Source organism: Macrosteles quadrilineatus, unplaced genomic scaffold (assembly GCF_028750875.1).
Source record: "Macrosteles quadrilineatus isolate MER2022 unplaced genomic scaffold, UCM_ALF_1.0 Scaffold_35__1_contigs__length_1230758, whole genome shotgun sequence".
Classification (NCBI taxonomy): Eukaryota; Metazoa; Arthropoda; class Insecta; order Hemiptera; family Cicadellidae; genus Macrosteles; species Macrosteles quadrilineatus.
The window spans coordinates 612,285-633,003 of record NW_026542628.1 but is presented as its reverse complement, the minus strand read 5'-3'; the positions used below and the strand labels follow the sequence as shown (position 1 = coordinate 633,003).

The 20,719-nt window shown below is 34.8% G+C and overlaps 1 protein-coding gene across 1 annotated transcript; it reads right to left on the bottom strand.

The window, feature by feature from the left end:
• Window positions 1-2,442: 2,442 nt before the first annotated feature.
• LOC129005810 (uncharacterized) lies at window positions 2,443-7,548 on the bottom strand. The gene is made up of 2 exons (XM_054434817.1): window positions 7,479-7,548; window positions 2,443-3,662 (listed from the first exon to the last, which is right to left on the bottom strand). Exons 1-2 carry the CDS (start codon window positions 7,546-7,548, stop codon window positions 2,443-2,445), a joined length of 1,290 nt encoding a protein of 429 aa, XP_054290792.1.
• Between the last annotated feature and the right edge of the window lie 13,171 nt (window positions 7,549-20,719).

Below are 20,719 nucleotides of genomic sequence, written 5' to 3'. Positions count from 1 at the left end.
ATAAATTCAATCATATGTTAATTTACAAACAGTCTGTTAGGAGATTGAACATGCCGCCCACCTTGAAAGTACCACTTTCAACAAAATACAAAAAATAAACTATTTACAAAAAATGTCTTATCGATTGTGTTTGGCCTTTTCAATTTTCAATTGGTAATACACACAGGCGATTTACAGATCTCTTTAATGTTCCTGTAGAGGTTCGCACTGTAGCCACTCTAGTTTTTCCATCAAGTCCAGGATGAACATCTTCAACAATAGCAGTAATCCATTTTAAAGGTGGTAGATTGTCATCTTTGATTATGACTAGTTGACCAGGTTTGATATTATTGGCAGTCGTGAACCACTTTTGCCTTTGTTGTAATTGAGAGAGGTATTCCTTGGACCAACGGCGCCAGAAGTGTTGCATAAGCTGTTGTAATCGTTGCCACTGTGATAGACGATTTTCTGGCTTAAATGTATAATCTGGATCTGGTAAACTTGTAAGTGCTTTCCCAATTAAGAAGTGACCAGGTGTTAGAGGAAGGGGATCATTAGGATCATATGACAGAGGAGTTAGAGGTCTTGAATTCAGGCACGCCTCTATCATTGTAAGCACAGTATACATGTCTTCAAATGTGAGATTGGCGTTTCCCACAACCTTCCTTAAATGCTGCTTTACGGACTTAACTGCGGATTCACAAAGCCCTCCAAAATGGGGTGAATTTGGAGGCGAGAAATGCCATTTGATGCCTTGAAAAGATGTAGCATTTATGATTTGTTCTTGATGATCATTAATTTTAAGAAGGGAGTAAAGTTCCTTTATTTCGTTATTGGCTCCAACAAAGTTTGTTCCGTTATCGGAATATATGTGGTTACATAAGCCTCTTCGAGATGTAAAGCGCTTGAATGCTGCTAAAAAGCCGTCAGTTGTTAAGTTGGATACTAATTCCAAATGAATAGCCTTTGTGGTAAAGCAAACAAAGACTGCAATGTAGCCCTTAATTAATGAAAACTTTCGAAGGCGGTTTGACCGTAAATATATCGGTCCGCAATAATCAACTCCTGTAATCTCAAAAGGCTGTGATGGATTCGTTCCATGTGCAGGTAAGTTTCCCATTTCAGGTTGTGTGCATTTCGGCTTTGTTTTAAAACATGGTATGCACTTATGGATGATTTTCCTTATAATGTTCTTGGCATTTAGTGGCCAATATTGTTTTCTTATGATGTATAGAAGTGTTTGAGGACCCACATGGAGATTGCGAATATGTTCATTTTCAATTATTAAATGAGTGAAATAGGATTTAGCAGGCAATACAATTTGGTGTTTTTGACTTTGATCTAACTTTGCGTTGGCTAGTCGACCGCCTACTCGAATGATTCCTTCATCATCCTTAAATGGATGAAGTGTTATTAGTTTGCTTTTCTTGTGAATTTGTTTTGAGTTTGACAATGATTGTAGTTCTTGAGGAAAGAAACGTTTCTGTTCATGTTTTATCCAATGCTTAAGACTGTGGTTCAATCCATCGTGTGTTAGAGGTCCTGCAATCTTTGAATCTTGAGTTTTACAATTTTGTATAAATCTCAAACAATATGCGGTGACACGAATCAGTTTCTGTAACTTGGAAAACTTCTTCAGTATATAGTCATTATCTGTTTGTTTTTCATTTGATTGAACTATTGCAGCAGAAACTGTGGACTTTCTTCTTTCTGGAATGTCAGTTGAAGGTGTTATGGAAGTAATTGGCCAGTTGCAAGGTTCTAACGATAACCAATATGGCCCTGAATTCCACAAATCAGATCTTATGATTTCGTCGACTGTTAAACCTCTGGATACGAGATCTGCGGGGTTGTCTTGACTTGGCACATGTCTCCAATCTTTATAATCACTTAGATCCTGGATCTTTGCAATACGATTTGCAATGAATGTTTTCCAGCATGCTGCTTCTGCATTTAACCAGGATAAAACAATTGTAGAGTCCGTCCAGTATGTAACCCTTTCAATATGTTTGTTGATAAGAGCGGTTTTGACATTTGACATTAACTCAGTTAGGAGTAGAGCTCCACATAATTCCAATCTTGGAAGTGACTGTGTTTTCAGTGGTGTTACACGAGATTTTGAACAGAGAAGAGTAGTTTTAGCAGTTCCATCGCTTAGTTCGTGTCTCAAGTAAATTGCTGCTCCATATGCCTTTTCAGAAGCATCTGAAAAACCATGAAGTTCAAAAGTTCCCTCTGTTTGGATCATTCTTACACATCTTGATACATTAAAATTGCTGAGCAAAGTTAAATCCTGTTTGAATTGTAGCCATCTCTTGTGTAATTGTTCTGGGAGTACATCGTCCCATTTCATATTTTGTTTCCACAGGTCTTGCATGAGTATTTTAGCATTTATTATAATTGGAGAAATGATTCCTAAAGGATCAAACAGTTTTGCTATGTCTGAGAGCACAGTTCGCTTTGTTACACTTGTAGAAGCTGCCTTATTGTCTGTTGATAACATTGTACTTTATCAACAAAATACTTGTACTTTATTTTGTCAGATTCTGCATCCCAAAAAATGCCTAAGGTCTTGATTGTGCTATCATTAGAGTTGGGAAGTTTATGTGCTTTTCTTTCCACCATATCATCTGGAAGATCTGCTAAAAGCGCGTTACTGTTGCTGTTAAACTTTCGCAAATTGAAGCCACCACACTTTAACATACCGACCAGTTGATCTCTTAATACCCTTGCTTCATTAATGTCGTCTGTTCCTGTCAATACATCATCCACATAAAAGTCTTTCATCACTACATTGGAAGCTTGTGGATATTGTGATCTTTCATCTTGAGCCAATTGTTGAATAGTTTTGATTGCTAAGTAAGGAGCACATGCTGTTCCATACGTAACTGTATTGAGCCTGTAAATGAGGACAGGTTTTGAGTTGTCTTCTCTCCAAAGGATTCTTAGCATGTCTCGTTGACTTGGATGGATCCAGATTTGTCGATACATCTTCTCTATGTCTGCTGTCAGAACGTAAATGTGAATCCTGAATCTCAATAGGATAGAAAATAAATCATCTTGAAGAGTCGGACCAACCATAAGCGAGTCATTCAGAGATATCCCTGTTGTAGTTTTTGCTGAAGCATCGAAAACTACTCTTAATTTAGTTGTTGAACTGGCTTCCTTAATAACTGGATGGTGGGGTAAATAATACACTGGTTTGTCAGTATCATTTGCAGTAACCTTTTCCATGTGTCCAAGTTCCTCATATTCATGCATGAAGGATTTGTATTGTTTTTGCAGTTCACTGTTATTTTTTAATCGTCTTTCAACTTGATAAAATCGTTTGATTGCTAATTCTTTGGAATCTCCTAGGGAACTTGGATCTTGCTTCAGAGGCATTTTGACAGTGTAGCGCCCATCATCGCCTCTTTGAACTGAATTGTCATACATTTCTTCACATAGTTTATTTTCTGATGTCATTGTCGCCTTTTTTATAGGTTCTTCTTCAATTTTCCAGAATGCTTGAATATTCTTATCAAGGCTTTCCAGTGTAGTTAGATGACAAGACGTTTTAGTTGATGACTTTTGATGATGTACTTTGCCTCCAACTATCCAGCCGAGCTTTGTGTTCTGAAGTACTGGTGAATTTTGATTCTTTATCCTTCCATCTTCCAAAAGATCAAAGAAAAACTCTTGTCCTAACAAAATATCAACTTTAGATGGTTTGCAGAATGTGGGATCTGCCAAAGTGATATTTCCAGGGATATCCCATTGACTTGTATTAACAGTGTGTGTTGGAAGTAACCCTGTTATTTTAGGAAGAACCAAAAATGTTGCAGTTGCTTTGTAATTAGAATTTCTTGACTGAAATGTTGCTTGTACCTTGTTTGTAGTTTTAGTTGTTCCTTCGTTAATACCTGTTACTAATACATTTGAATTTTCTTTCTTTAGTTTTAACCTTTGGCAGAGATTTTCTGTCATGAAGTTAGATTGGCTGCCATTGTCTAAGAATGCCCTGCACGTGTATTTAATTCCACTCGGACTTATAACATCCACCAATGCTGTAGATAATAAAACCTCTCCACCTTGGAAATTAGTACTTAGACTTGTTGTAGTAGTACTGGTATTTAATGCGTCATCACTACTTCCCTGCTTGTTGTTAAATGTAGCAGTTTTCTTTGGTTGTAATGATTTAAGCCTTGGGTCTGATGTGTTGTAATGAAGTGCAGTGTTGTGTTTCTTATTACAATGCTTACATCCTCTAGAATTGCAATGTTCTACGCGATGGCCCGGTTTTAAGCAATTAAAACAGAGTTTTGCTGCTGTCAATTTGCTTAATCGTTCTTCATGAGAAGCCTTAATAAGTTCGCTGCATTGATACACAGGATGGTTTCCATCGCATAGAACATTGCAATTCTAGAGGATGTAAGCATTGTAATAAGAAACACAACACTGCACTTCATTACAACACATCAGACCCAAGGCTTAAATCATTACAACCAAAGAAAACTGCTTAGTAAATAGTAGTGAACTGTAGTTAAAGTGAAAATTAATAAAAGTTAATTGTGGAAAATGAGACTAGTATTTTCTACCCTTGAAAGTGTTAGGTAAGAAGAAAAAAAAGACTAATTCAAAAATGCAGTCATACATTTCAACTATAAAGTGCAAACGTTGCACGGTTTGTGATTTGTGGTACCGCGAAAGTGATGCACATTTAAAAAGCCTTGAACATTTTACTAAGCTATATGGGTTTTGCCCAATAGTTGAAACTGAAAGCGCTGCTAAATGCAGACTACAGACATTTTTTCTAAAAAATGGACTTGATATTTTATACTATGTCGGCTTTTTGACCATTGTAAACCGTTTATCATTGATAAACTAAAGGAAAAGCTTGCTACATGTAAGGCAGTGAAATGTAATTTTATTTTAAAATCTGTCTATGTGAAAGATGGTATCCTGAAAGATAGGAAAGAGTTAACTTTTAAAACCCGTAATGAGGCGGTGTTTGAATCAACAGATTTGGATCAATTTTGTGACGAGTTCTTTCTTAACTAGAGACTAGAGAATGAAGGAGAATCTTTTGATCCTACAATGTACATTTTGGACAAGAAATTGTAGACAATAAATTGTAGATACAGGTACAAATTGCCCCAGAATGAGAATGTTTGAACTCAATCATGTATTTTCGAAAAATACTTGATGAGTCCGTCCGGTTTCTCCCCGCTCTACACAGAAAACATAAAGATTCTACTATCATGCAATCCTGAACCAACACTTCCTATCCAACGCTATAAAAACCATCTCGCACAGTCATTGGACTGGGAAGACCCCGTTTTAGATGCTCTATTCAACTCTATTGAGGAAAAACCTAGACCGGAAATTACAATGGCTCGAGAGGAATGGAACAAGTTGGTGACATACTCTGAGAGTATTATTGAATATTTGAATTAATGTTCTGTCTGTAAACCAGCTGCTGATCGACTAATAACGCAGTACATAAAAGATTTTAAGAACATGTTTCATCACATGGCAATCACTGCAAATACCGGCAATCAAGGTGAGCTGGTGCGTATCAAGGAATTAGTTTGTGCTATTTACTTTGGCAATTTCACATACCTTTGAGCAGCAGTTGAAATTAGACTTCCTTAATATGCCGATATAAAAATGTTGGAGCTTCTTTTCTTTCATGTCTAGTTCATGTTGGTGACACTAGCTACGATTTACTAGTTATACTGATATAAGTAGGTCTAAACTATACATGGTTGAAATAAAACCCCGTGAGATTAAATATTTCAAAATTAGTAGGGAGAGCTTTAAAACTTACTACACGATTACTAGGCATTAAATTGACATAGAATAAAACCTGTTAATTAGTAGAATGGGTTATAATACCGTAAAATCGGTCTTAAATAAAAATACCCCCGCCGCAGCAAACCTGCCGACTAAGCGAATTTCCATTTGTCTGAATTGATTTTCAGTTAAATATATTTTAATAACATTAGGTTTAACGAGTACCTAGGTTTGCTGCTACAAGGAAACTAATAAAGTGTGTTTTTGAGTAAAATATTGATAGCTTAGTACAAAATAAATAAATTTGCCAAGTTTGATCAAAATATATCCATAAACAAGCAAACTAAAACATTTGACAATATTCTCCATAAGAATAACATGGGAATTTTAAATTTACAATTTTTTTAATTTTCTCCGTTACTAATAACCGAACAAAAATAATTTTATATACTAAATTATTTGTTTTTTTAAGCTCTTTAAAAAGGTCTAAAGAGAAATCGGGAAATTTTGTGTTTTGAGGGTCAAAAGTGAGAAAAACCAATTTTTACCCCATAAAACCCCCCGTAAAGCCCCGTTCCCATGGTCCGATCGTGCTGGTTCGCGAACTCATTCAAGTTTATCCCGCTTTACACCTTTAAACCAAATTTCATCAAAATCGGACAAAAATTACTCAAGTTATCGCGTTCACGGACGTATATATATATAAGTCTATATATATATATATATATATATATATACATATATAAAAATTTGAACGAATGGTGTTTTTGGCCTCTGGGGACATCAAAATGAAAAAGTAAATCGGTCCCGGGTCTAGGTCTTACCGTGCCACCTACGGTAATAGCTACTTCCCTATAGGGAAATTCGCTAAAACGAATTAAAATGCTCGATATTCAAAGATGGATTAATTTTAATCTCAATCAAAGGTGTTCGAAATTGAATCATAAATTAATCCATGGTTTCAATTATTTGAATAAAATACCACAATCCCAATTGACGCGATTTCTAATAAAAAAAACTACTCAAAAATAACTCATAGTATTGTGTAAGATAGATTGTCATGCGACGTCTTGCACCGTTGCAGTGTTGCATAATGTCAGTTGTCAGTGTTGTCACTTTCGCTTGCATTTATCACCGTGGTACACCGTGTTTTTTCTTCTGCTTGCATTCAATGCTGGCGATGCAATATAATTTGACTCGTTATACACGGCGGTGTAACTCCCGCTTGCATTTATCACCGAGCAACTTTCACTTGTTGACCACGTATTGAAATAGCGAGGGGGCACGCAGACCTGGTCATCGAGGTAGTAATCGCGCTTCACCCATCATAATGTTCAAATCATTTCTCACACTCTATATATTTATACACACATTGTTCTATAATATTCGAATAAACCTTAAGTTCAAGTTTTCAGCATCAAAACTATTATTTTATTTTCATCATCCCGAGTAATTATTTATCATCTCTTTTTATCTCCGTTGTGTCATTAGGGCCTACTCTCCCTTAATTAGAGTAGTGGTGGCAGCGATACCTCCTGTAGACCCTTGGACTTTACTCGCGACCGGTACGATTGGCGGCAGCGTCGGGATAGTTCGGACATTATCGTCTCTAGAGACTGATTTTTTTATCTGTGCCGACCCGCTCGTTAGAAGATAGAAGAGAGAAGAAAGAAGCGAGAAGATAGAAGATGTTCGCCGCTACATCCTAGTTGGAATCTATCTACCCTCTCTACCAACAACGAGACGAGGCAGGGGTCCAACGATCGTGGGGCGTTTTGGCAACATCGTCACCATCCTGGTCGCCGTTGCCGTGCTCACTACAAACTTTGATGAGCTTGAATGATTGTTATCACTTATATGATAAGAATTGTAGGAAATGATTTCTGTAGAATAATAGTTGTGTGTTTGTTTCGTATAAGCAAGGCATATTACTGTTAGATTAAGGAGGACATAGGTATAAAATTTGAATCTTATATTACTTATAAAGCAAGATGTCTAGTGAAGTAGTAGAAACTGACACATATAGGCAGGAAATGGAGGCAGGAAATTCTCCTGACGGCACAGAGGATGAGGCAGACGACGAGGTGCCGAACAGTCTTGCCAGAAGTGGAGGGCATGGGGATCCAAACACTTCATCAGACCTGATGGTTCAGGGGCAGGATGGCATTGATGAGAGTGCCGAGGTAAGGAGCGAAGCTGGGGATGATCGAGAAGAATATACTGAGGACAGTGATGGGGAGTCAGTTTCAAGCAGTACGTTGAGGGCTATTGGTGAGGAATTCCTCAGTGAGTATTGGGATAGTTCGGATGAAGAATCCCCTAACTACCTTATGGGCCCCAATGAAGAATGAGTCGTACTTGAGGTGACTCAGGGGAGGGGGCCGAATGAAATCGATCCATCATTCATCTGTGTGTACTACAAGTCTACCTAGCATCGGTACCTGTACTAAGATTCATTATTAGACCAATGGTATAGCTTGATAACGAAATAGGTATATATCATATTTACTATAGCTGACGGTATCTATGTTTAACGAAGTAAAGATTGAGTGAATGGAAGGAGAGAGTGTAGTGACCCGGAGATCTGTGCTGACGTCGATGTCCGCACGTGGTGATACTGTGACCGTAGGGACTTTGTACAGTGCCGATTACCTTACTCCCACCCGCTTTTCGCTCGGCTATACAATCTCCGATTTTCACCAGGCTGGCAACCATGTCTTCGTCAGCACTCACCACACCCAGCTCCTGGGACATCAGTTTCATCCAGGATAGTGGTTTGGAGTCTGCGGAGGACCTCTTCATAGTCATCAAGAGCACCTTCCCTTAGGGGAATATCGAGGTAAATAGTAACTTAACTTTGAATATAAAACTAAATTAACTTATCTCACATTAATTTTTTTTAACTTAATCTGCTGCTAAAGATTTATTTATTTTTTAATTTTGATTAATTAACAACTCTACTTAATTGTTGAAAATTTGTAGCTTTTTGATTTTATGTAGTGGTTTTAAATTAATTTAATTTGGAGCTATTTTTATGTTGTGTTGAATGCTTTGATACTTTAACGTAACTTTTGTCTATAAAAATTTAACACTTGATAATGGGATTTAAATAATAACTACTTTTAACTATATCTTAATCTACAGGTTTGCTGTGGTGAAGGTATTTAGCTTTTGCTTTAACTATATTCATGTTGGCTTAGGATATTAAAATTAATAAGCAACAAAATATCTAGTTTTATATTATGCAGACTTATAACTGTGTATTAAATAGATGAGTGTTTTTCCATTTGATATCTAACAGAATAATTATCATTTAATAAATGGTACTGATTTGAAGGATTATATTGCTTTATCATATATAGTAGTTTGAAAATAATAAAATCATATTTTTCAACTTTAGTTTTTTATATATGGTTTTTAAATTTGAAATGGTTTAACGAAATTAGAAATGTTAAAAGTGTATAGGTCCTGTTTCATTTTGTACAAATATTTTTGTCTATTAAATGCCCAACAAAATAATATTTTTGCTAGTATTAAATATGGGTGAGAAGAATAATGACAACTTAATATTGTATAATAAAAACCAAATAAACATGAAATATTAACTGTGTATATTTAAATTTTAATGCAGTTTGTTATTTGTTCAGATAGTGAAAAGGGATGACTTCACCTTCAGATTGAAGCTGCCTTACTGCACAAAGCTCAACTGGATAAAAGGAAAATTTGGCGAGTACGAGTCAGCACTCACCATCATAAGTGCGGGTGCCAACCTCAGCTTCGACCAAACACGTCGTCTGAGCGAGCGAAACGCAAGGTGGCAGCTAAAAATGGTAACTAGTGAACCAGTGAACTAGTTAACTTAGTGAAAACATGTAGGGTATAGGCGGAAAGTATAGTGAGTGAATTTCAAATAAAATAACATTATCAGTGAAGTGTATGTTACTAACTTATTCGTGAAAATGCAAAATTATTTGAGCACTATCAAACTAAAGTTTTGTAAACATTGTCAATTATGTTATAGGGAACAAGATAGACATGATAAAAATCCAAAACATTTAAAAAATGTTTGTGGTTAAACTGTTAAAAAAATTGAATCGGCAGCTAAGAATCGCCTTAACACATATTTCATGAAAAATTTACAGAATCATTTGGATTATTTAAGCTTTTTCGATTATTGTAAACCTTTTATGATCGATAAACTACAAGAAAAAATCACACAATTCAAGACGTTAAAGTGTAATGTAATTGTTAAGTCGATTTATGTGAAAGAACGTGCGGAAGAAGTGAAGGAAGAATCGGAAAAAGAACGAAAAGAACTTTGTTTTAAAACTAAAAATGAGCCAATTTACAAATCTACAAACTTACAGACATTTTGTAGCGATGTTTTTCAAAAGCTGATCAAGGAAGAAGATGACTACAAAGGTCGTGGGTCAGGGTGGTCATTAGCAAAGATTATCGGTCTCGAAATTAGAGTTAACAAATTTAATCCATTGCGTGGTCAAAAACAAAATAATTTTGTTTACATATAAAATATAATTTAATTAAAATGTCATATCTTACCAGGCGGGAAACTCAAGGCTTACAGTGACGAGCGTAACTCCTTGGACGTGCCAGGAATTCCCATTTCCTCTGGAGATGATCTCAGCAAATCCCCGATTAAGGCTTGGACTTGTTCCTTGGACGTGCCAGGAATTCCCATTTCCTCTGGAGATGATCTCAGCAAATCCCTATTTAAGGCTGGAGGGTTGATTTGTTCCTCGGTTGTGCCAGGTAGTTTTTTTTTTGCTCTAGAAATGATCTAAAACATGAACATAATTAATTAAAACTTTATAAAAATAGATTATAGTGAGTTGGAGAGAGTTGGACTCATGAAGTTTCAATTAAAAATTATATTGGTTTGAAAATGATTTGTGACAGCAATTTCTTTGTTTTTAATACTATTTTTAAATATATTCATATGTTGTCTGATCAATATCAAATTAATTGTATAGTCTCTTTAAAATAAATTAAAACAGTTTAGTGAATATGGCTATCCTTGTACAGCTCAGATTACAACTTTAGTAGACTATAGCTTCGTTAAATTACCATTTTTTGGCCTCCTTAAAACTGATGTAAATATAAGATAGTGTTGGCATGTCTTCTCAGCTCTTTTTACAAGATAGAGGTTATTTATGTGTTAGACGTTTGCTGATTCTATGGACAATGGTTTCAAATGGTACTACATTATGTTCCTAATAATCCGTTTACATTATTTATAACTGTTTAGTAACAAGTTGTATACAAAGAAAACAGTGGTAATTTAAGGTAACAGGTTAGTGTTGCATTTAAATTTGCTAAATTAAGTATTGGGAAATTTAAATTGAGTGTTTAAAATATTGACAATTGAACCAGGGTTTATAAATTATTCGTAATCCTACACAGAAGCTTGGAACAATTACATAACGATTTGAGTAGGTCCAAATATATACGCACAGAACATTTTCCCTAAGATTTAAATTTGTTTACAGAATGAATTCAATTATCGGCTTTAAGAAACTCTCCTCATTTGCTTTCCTTCCAACTAGGGGATCACCTTAGTAGTGGTGAACTGGTGGACCTATCGCGAACAGCTGTCAGCTGTCAGCGCAGATGTTGTGAATTAATTGAGTTTAAAGGGCATCAGGCGGAAATGGTGGCTTCCGGTGCTACGTCACTTTGTGACGTCATAGGTGATGGAATACGTCATGAGAGGGTGACGTATGTGGTATGACGTAGGATTGGGATTATAAGTCAAAACTGCAGTTGGGTTTTATGCGGGTGTTTCCGGTGATACGTCACTTGTGACGTATGTGGGTAGTGACGTAGGTTGTTGAGGTAATTTGTGAGTGTTTAAAAGAATGGGAAACTAGTTTACACTTATAGTGTAGGATAGCTTCTTTCTTTTGTTTATTCTTTATTTATAGAAAACAGAAGGAATGAGAGTAAGTTGTACAGTGTGGAAGTCAACAAGATTTCGTTGTCAGCTCATGACGACAAAAGATTCGTTTGTAATGATGGCATTACAAAACACCTGAGAATTAAAATATGGAGATCGAGGTTAAGTTTGACTAAACTCGAGTGTAAATGGAATAAGTCAGAAATAGAGACTCGAGTGTAAGATTGGAAATAGCTGAAAAATTGATTGCCAAACCAAACTTTATAGATCGAACAGTGTACAATGAGATTTTGGGAAGGTCATCTTTTCTTTTTTATACAGAACAACTGGCAGCTGTACATATGAGTAAGACCAAACTTCTATTCAACAAAGCAATCTACATCGAGTTTATTTGATTCACCCACCGTTGGTGTTTATTGTTGTTTATATCTAAAATTTGGTACTTTTAAACAATTTCCAAATTCAAACTATCCCCCTTAACTGACGTGTCTACGTACCGTACAGAGAAGTACTTGACCATCTGTCTGTATGATGTACAAACGGTTGTATTCAGTCTGTGTGATAATTAGAAAGAAAACCTGAGCTCACTGACTGTGCAACAAGTCGGTAGAGCAGTAAACTACTGTTGAATGCAAAATAAAAAAAGGAAGCTAGCCTACAGTTGTAATGATGGCATTAGGACTTTGACAATGGAAATAGCTGCAAAATTTATTGCTAAGCCTAACTTTATCGACCGAACCATTTACAATGAAAACTTAGTAGGCATTCATATGAGTAAAACCACAGTGATTTTAAACAAACCATTGAGCTTAATAAGATTGCATTATCAACTCATGATGATAAAAGATACATCTCATCCAATGGGATAAGTTCCTTACCATTGGGACACTCAAAAATTCCACAAGAAGAATTCGTCGAGATGGAAGAAGAACACTCGCTTTCGACAGACTAAGCTTGAAGTAATTTGCATAAGGGGGGTCTCCATAGCACAGGGTTATTTGGTCTAGACCTGTTTGAACCTCTTCCCCTCTGATTTTAAACAAACCAATCTATATTGGTTTGTTTAAAACCTGAGATCTGGAAATACACTGACGGAGACAATATTCACTCAAAGAAGCTCTCCCCCTCCTTGTATCGTAGTGGGAGTAGCGTGAGTCCTTCATCTAAGAGGTTTGCGGGTTCGATCCCTACTAATCACAAAAAAACGTTATATTTTTATTTTATTTTATACATATTTACTTGCTGTAGTTCATAATAAATGCAAAACAAATGATAATTCATATATCGAATGTTAAAAACAGTTGAAAGAAGGCTTAATTGGAACTTTACAGTTGAGTATAAAAAAATGGCCTTTGTAAAGGCCACCAATGTTGGATGTGCAAAAACTTGAACCCGCATTAATCGTTCTGTTGATGGACACACACACACACACACACACACACCTGCGGGCGGTGTTGGTAAAGCAGTACTGTACTTGGAACTTGAACTATCCAAGTCGGTAATGTAGTACTGTATGAAGAAATATTTCCAACTCTAAACATCCTTGATCACAGTTTAGTATTACTTTTAATTCTGTAGGTTAATCCTGCTCTGTAAGCGGTAGTTGTTTAATACCCGAGATCTGGAAATACAATGACGGAGACAATATTCATTCAAAGAAGCTCTCTCCCTCCTTGTATCGTAGTGGGAGTAGCGTGAGTCCTTGATCTAAGAGGTTTGCGGGTTCGATCCCTACCAATCACAAAAAAACGTTGTATTTTTATTTTATTTTATACATAAAACTACTTGCTGTAGTTCATAACAAATGCAAAACAAATTATAATTCATGTATCGAATGTTAAAACAGATGAAAGAAGGCTTAATTGGAACTTTACAGTTGAGTATAAAAAATGGCCTTTGTAAAGGCCACCAATGTTGGATGTTAAATTTACATTTCGTAGGTGTTATGTACTCTTAGGATGAGGGGTAATCTAAATGATGTTTGTTTCTAGCGGTTGGTAGTTTATGAAGCTATGTATGAACTAGAGGTTCGCGGGTTCGATCCCTACCAATCACCAAACGCTTAATTTACAGTTGAAGTAATATGTTGATTTTCGGTATAGTATCGTATCGTAGTGGGAGTTCTTGATCCAAGAGGTTTGCGGGTTCGATCCCTACCAATCACAAAAAACATTATATTTTTATTTTATTTTACACATATCTACTTGCTGTACTCCATAACAAATGCAAAACAAATGATAATTCATGTATCGAATGTTAAAAAACAGTTGAAAGAAGGTTTAATTGGAACTTTACAGTTGAGTATAAAAAATGACCTTTGTAAAGGCCACCAATCTTGACGGTAGTACAGTTAACATATATCAAATACTCTAATGATAAAAGGTAACTAAGGCTGTTTCTAATCGGTGACGTAACATTATTGTATTTCAATCCTGTAATAATTAAACAAACAGCTTGTACCACAAATGTTGTTTTGTTTTTTATATGTTGGTAGAGTAAGCCCAACATTAGTTATATGGAAAGTTCCCTTTAGAAAGGAATTACGACTTTAAAGGGCATTTTTTTTTTTATAAATAATAATGGATAGTTTATGCGCAAGTTTTCTCGTCATGACGAACATTTAGTATAGCCAATGGTTTATGGAAGTGTGACTTGTAGTTTGTAGTTTTAAAGTAAAGTGTTTTGAAACATTTTGCCTAACTTTTGAATGACTCTGGAGAGTCGACGAGTATTCAATCTTAACCCAATGTGATATGGATATCCGTATTAAACCTTAAAATAAATAAAAGTGCCACGATTGAATGAACAAAAACTAAAGTAAAATCCCTACAGAGTCGTCGGGGTCCAATTAATATACTTGAACGGAGAATTAATCGCGATACGGTTTAAAACAAACTTTATATTAATATTCGTAGCTGATTGTTTGAATCAGCCTACTCTCAAGACTTGGTTCTTTCATCCGTCAAAAAAACCTGGGTTTAGAACTCAGATTATGAGTATTTGAGGTATTAAAACGACGAATTAACTCAAATAAACGTACGTAACAATTATTCGTTAGCGAACGGAACAAATATACTTTTGTAGCTAATTGATCCAAACAAAAGGAAAGATATCCACCACTAATTACTGGCAGGCAGGCAGGGACTGGCTGGGTATTATCGTAAAAAAAATGCTGGCAAAACTATTACTGTATAGGAATACATATAAACCTTCGCAATTACAATACAGTATCTGACAAGTTCAAGCCAAAACGAATGCTTCGAAACTCGATGTTACCCAATCGTGCAAAACATTTATATGTAGCTTTAAAAAAAAAAAAATACTCATAATGGTTTGCTTAAAGAACCTGTCACTTAATGTAGTATCAATGCCGAAATTATTAATCTCCCTTGGTTTTGTATTTTTTTAACTTACAAAAATCAAAGGTAATTCCCATTAATACCATTATTTCTAAGCAACTTTTAATGTTAATATTAAACACAGAAATAGCCAAAAGAGTAATGAGTTTCTTTTTATAAACAGCCAAATTCTTTCTATGTATTTCTTATGAGGAAACCCTGACATTTGAGAGGGTCTCACAGCCTTATAACCTATTAACTTTCGTAAGCAACCCACTTAAATATGTTTACTTAAGATTTATGCGTGCGAAATAAGTTGACAGCACTGGCCTGGAATAACACTTTTGCCAACAGGTGGAGATTTTGGCAAGCACATGGTGAAATGTGAATACATTATAAAGTTGTTTCTGGTTCCATGGCCTCCTTTTTAACTACATTTGGGTGGTATTTTACGTAACTGTTTAGAACCGATTTGACCAAATTCATGTTATCGATGGTTTAGTTTATCTTCGGTTAAAACTAACTGATGATTTAAACCACAGTTATAAAATCTGTTTTTACCAACACAAATGCGTCAAACCTAACGCCTTACGTCCGACCCAACTAAATTAATTGTTTGACCGTAGGACAACTAACATAAGGAATACTTAAAACCGGAAAAAGGAAAAAAGAAACCTTTTTCGAACAAAGATCTAGCTATCTAGCTGAAATAATTAATTCCCCTTTCGGCTAACAACCTTGAACGTTACCAGCTGGTAGCCAGCTGTCATCATGCAAGGATCGTTTTTCCTTGTATATAATTTTTAATACAAGGAGTATAATGCAGCTGTCTGCTTGCATATTAATCCAATACTTTTCTAAAGTCAACGGTACATATGTTTTCTCGTAAATGAGATTAAATACTTGCTGAAATAATTAATTCCCCTTTCGGCTAACAACCTTGAACGTTACCAGCTGGTAGCCAGCTGTCATCATGCAAGGATAGTTTTTTCCTTGTATATAATTTTTAATACAAGGAGTACAATGCAGCTGTCTGCTTCCATATTAATCCAATACGTTTCTAAAGTCAACGGTACATATGTTTCTCGTAAATGAGATTAAATACTTGCAGTATCCAATGTCAATAATCTATTTATTAGCAGTATTCAGAGTAAATTATAAGTCTGGTTCACGTAAATGAATTGTCTACTTACAGGAACCAAAAGTCTATGTTTCATCTGGTTTTTATATATTAAATGTCTACTTGCAGTATCCAAAGTCAATGGTTCACACAAATAAGATGCTTGCTTGCATTATCCAAACCCAATGGTAGGTTTACTTCGGGTTTTACTTAAATGAAATGTATATTTGCAGTATCCAAACTCAATGCCATTTTTTGGTTCACGTAAATGAATTGTTTACTTGCAGGATCAAAAAAAAAAATGGTTAATTTAATTCATATAAATGAAGTGCCACTATATAGTGCCATATAACTGCTATATCCACTGCTATAAGTCAATGGTACATCTGGTTCACGTCAATGGAATGTTTACTTGCAGGATACAAATTCAATTGTAGCCATATATATATATATATATATATATTATATATATATATATATATATATATATATATATATATATATATATATTTATATATATATATATATATTTATATATATATTTGTTTCACGTAAATAGAATGGGCTATTTGGATTAAAGTTAATGGTGTATCAGCCTTATTCCGGCGGCACTAATTATTGGTTATTCATTTTGTAATAAATTATGCTTAATGATTATTAATCCTATCGTTCTTCCCTTTTTTTCCGTACGGTATTTTGTAATGCCTCTATTTTGATGATTTGTTGACTAACATATGTTTTGACTCTTATTTCGCTTTTTATTATCTCGCAAATACCATGACAACCAATTAACCCATAAGGCTCATGTTAAATTTCCAAAATTTTAAATTCACGTAGGGAAAAGCCCTGTGGTCCGATTTGTACTATTTCCGATTCATACCTTCCCATGGTTAGTTACTATGATTGTGCTAAATTTGGTGAAGATCGTATCAACCGTTCAGGAGTAGTATTTGTAAAACAAAAGCAGGAGTGTAGTATAAGAGCTTCGCTCAATAAATGTGGTCTTTTTAATAATTATAGTTTAACAAATTGTTTGAACGTCATTTTTTTTTAGAATATTTTATGAATGTTAATAAAGCAATAATATGATATTGTATTGGTTAAGACCAAACCACTACCTGCAAGTTGGTTTTAACATAGTGGAAACAATAAATATAAACTCTTAGTTGTGTAGCAATAAACACAGGGCTGGATTTAGTTTTTTTGGTACCCCTAGCCCCAAACAATTTTGCCCCTATAGGTCTGAACCTACTGGGTCTATTGGGAAATCTGGTCCTGAATAAACATAAGAACAAGCACAGCTAGAACCTACGTTTATTACTCCACAGCTAACAGTATATATCGATAGTTAATGTCTTTTATGGTGGCTCTTAAAAGAGCCTTTTTTTGCTGACAGTTTATACCAAAAAGTAACATTTTGTTCCGAAAAATTATTTCCAGATTTTCAAAAGTTTTAAAATTATTGTTGTATCATTTGTATTTTGTAATGAATCCTGCTTTTCTTTATGTCTTTTATAGTGGCTCTTAAAAGAACCTTTTTTTGCTGACAGTTTATACCAAAAAGTAACATTTTGTTCCGAAAAATTATTTCCAGATTTTCAAAATTTTTAAAATTATTGTTGTATCATTTGTATTTTGTAATGCATCCTGCTTTTCTTTGTTGGATTATATACAAAGCTATTTACTGCCATCGCCAGTGGTTTTTGTCCCAGAATAAAAAGATTGTTTTATTCTTCATCATAGTTGGAGATCCCATTATGGATTTTGGTAGAGAAACTTCAAAATATTTGTCATTACTGTACAGTACATAAGTTCTTTTGTCTTTAGAATAAACAAATTGATACTTAATATCTTTTTTTAGACGACGGAATTTGGTTTTGTTGATTTCGAGTAATATAATTTCTGGTATGGCTGTATCTTTGAAAATATATTGCAAGTTATCTTCGTTTACTTCTAAAGATTTCTCAGGTTGTGTAGGATTTTTTGAATAAGATTTCTTAAAGGATGAGCCTATTGAAGTTCCTTCGTACAAACAAACATTGTAATAAAATCTTTGCCTAAGTCGATCATTAACAGATAAAGATTTCTTAAACCCGCTAGTTCTTACAGGTTTGTGCTTTAAAGATGTTTTAATTTTACGCAACTTTTCATCAGTTATGGATGTCATATTTTTTTTAAAACAAAAAAGGAGGTCTTTGGAGGTACAGAAGGTGGAAGGAGTATGAGAACAGTCAAAGTAATACTCGCTTTTATACTGCTAAAATACTCTCCCCCCACTATGTCCTTCTATTTGTAGGCTACGAACTTGCTTGTGTTTCTTGCGTAATTATTCTGATCATATTGCTCGTGACTCTAGCACAGGCAATGTATGGTGGGAGGAAAGTAAAGGTAGGGGAAAGACTAAACTGCAAACATTTTTGCTGCCTCACAGGATTGGTCAAATGTCAGCTTTACCTGCGTTTAAACCAAAAATTAAAGATTTCTGATATCGTAAGACCAGAGTTGTACTATATCTTATTTTATTTTATTTTATAGTTTGTCCAACATTTCCTGTACAATAAAGGATGAGAGAGACATCCTTACTCATACATACATACATACATACATACACCTACCTATTGTTAGTGAGGTTTTCTATCAATCACCAACTAGCCCCCTTGTACTACAAAATCACATGTGTTAAATTGTAAATTTTACTTATTTGTTACTCTAACTAATGAAATCTAGAATTTTTTGCCGTGCTACATAAGTCCAAACAAGGTACATTTTAAGTGTTACTCTAATTAATGAAATCTAGAATTTTGCCGTGCTATATAAGTCCAAACAAGGTACAATCATGACCATTCTAAGTGGTTTTATGGTCAGTGGATTAAACAAAATCTATAATCCACAATTAGGTATGATATACCTTGTAAAGTAGATTATATTTCTAATACTAATAGAAACAAATTATGATATAATCAAAAAGCTATTTTTCTACATTTTGATCATGTATATTCGTCCTTAAGGCCGGGGCCACACTTGTAATATTTAACCAGCGAGACTGTTTTTCCGTTTTCACGTGCGACGCACGTGCAACAGTTTGACCGTGGGCCACACTCGACCAGCGAGACTGATAGAGCATGCCACACTGGCAATACTAATCGTCCGTGTCCGTGTTCCGTAATGTATCTCTCAAACCCATGGATAATGCCCGTGGGAATAAAATTCTGCGAGATAAGATGAGTGTGCCCCCGGCCTTAGTTTATGTGAAAGTATTTTTCACATATTCAGCTTTTAGCTTTAACGTTTCCACTTAAACCGGTTTGCAAAATAACTGGTTTGTAAATATTCTGGAAAGATGTCAACTCCCTATTCAAATAACCTAATAAAAAGAAGTCACAAACAGTCAAATCAGGTGATCGGTGTGATCAATCTAAAAAAAAAATCACTTCCATGACCAATTTCACGTCATTTAGTAATTGTTTAACAGGATTTGTAAAATTAGGTGGTTTACCATCTTGTTGAAAGATTGTTTGATTCATTTATTCATGCATTTCATTTGGTCAAATAGGGCAAGACCTGTTCATTTAAAGCTCATTTTACAATCAAACAGCTGTATTTTAACAATGAGCGTTAGAACCGCAACATAGTAAACAACATAAACAACAGTTTTTTTTCTTCTTCTACAAAGGTAGGAATAGCAATGACTAGCTGAATTACCGCTATTAGTTACCTGCTACTAACATTCGTTGTGAGACAACACAAATGAGATGTATTCAACAAACCTATCTATGTAGGAATGAGAATTTTGGGCGTGTCTAAGACATTGATGTATGACTTTCACTACAATGTCATAAAAGCACGATACGGGGATCAAGTTCAATTGCAGTACACAGACTCACTTACATACATAACATATACTGATATATATATATATATATATATATATATATATATGGAGGAAATGCAAGATTTTTTTGTCACGAGTGACTACCCCACCTAATTATCCATGTTTCAGTATCACTAATAAGAAGATCATCGGAAAATTCAAGGACAAAATAAATGGGGAAAATAAGTTTGGACACATAGCGTTAAAATAAAAAAAGGTATGCAAGTAGGTCAGAAAAAATAACAGCATCTCAAAAAAGATCGAAAAGTGTTTAAGGAGCAGTTGTAGAAAATACTATTATATTCCAAGACTACAAAGACTGTCTGAAAACCCAAATTAACAAATACTTTCCAAGTAACGTAATTAGGAGCTATAAACATGACCTATACAGTGTGGGGACTCAACAAAATTTCGTTGTCAGCTCATGATGACAAAAGATTTGTTTTTAATAATAGCATAAGGACTTTACCATGGGGACATTACAAAATACCTAAGAATTAAAATATGGAGAATGAGGTTAAGTCTGACTAAACGCGAGTGTAAATATTGTATATAGTATATTAAAGACATATTCTTTTGACGGAGAAAATATGAAGTGGACCGGACACTGGGGTAAAAATTTGGGTTTTCTCATTTTTTTTTAACTTTGAAAACACAAAATTTCCCAATTTCTCTTTAGACCTTTTTTAAAGAGTTAAAAAAACAAATAATTGAGTATATTA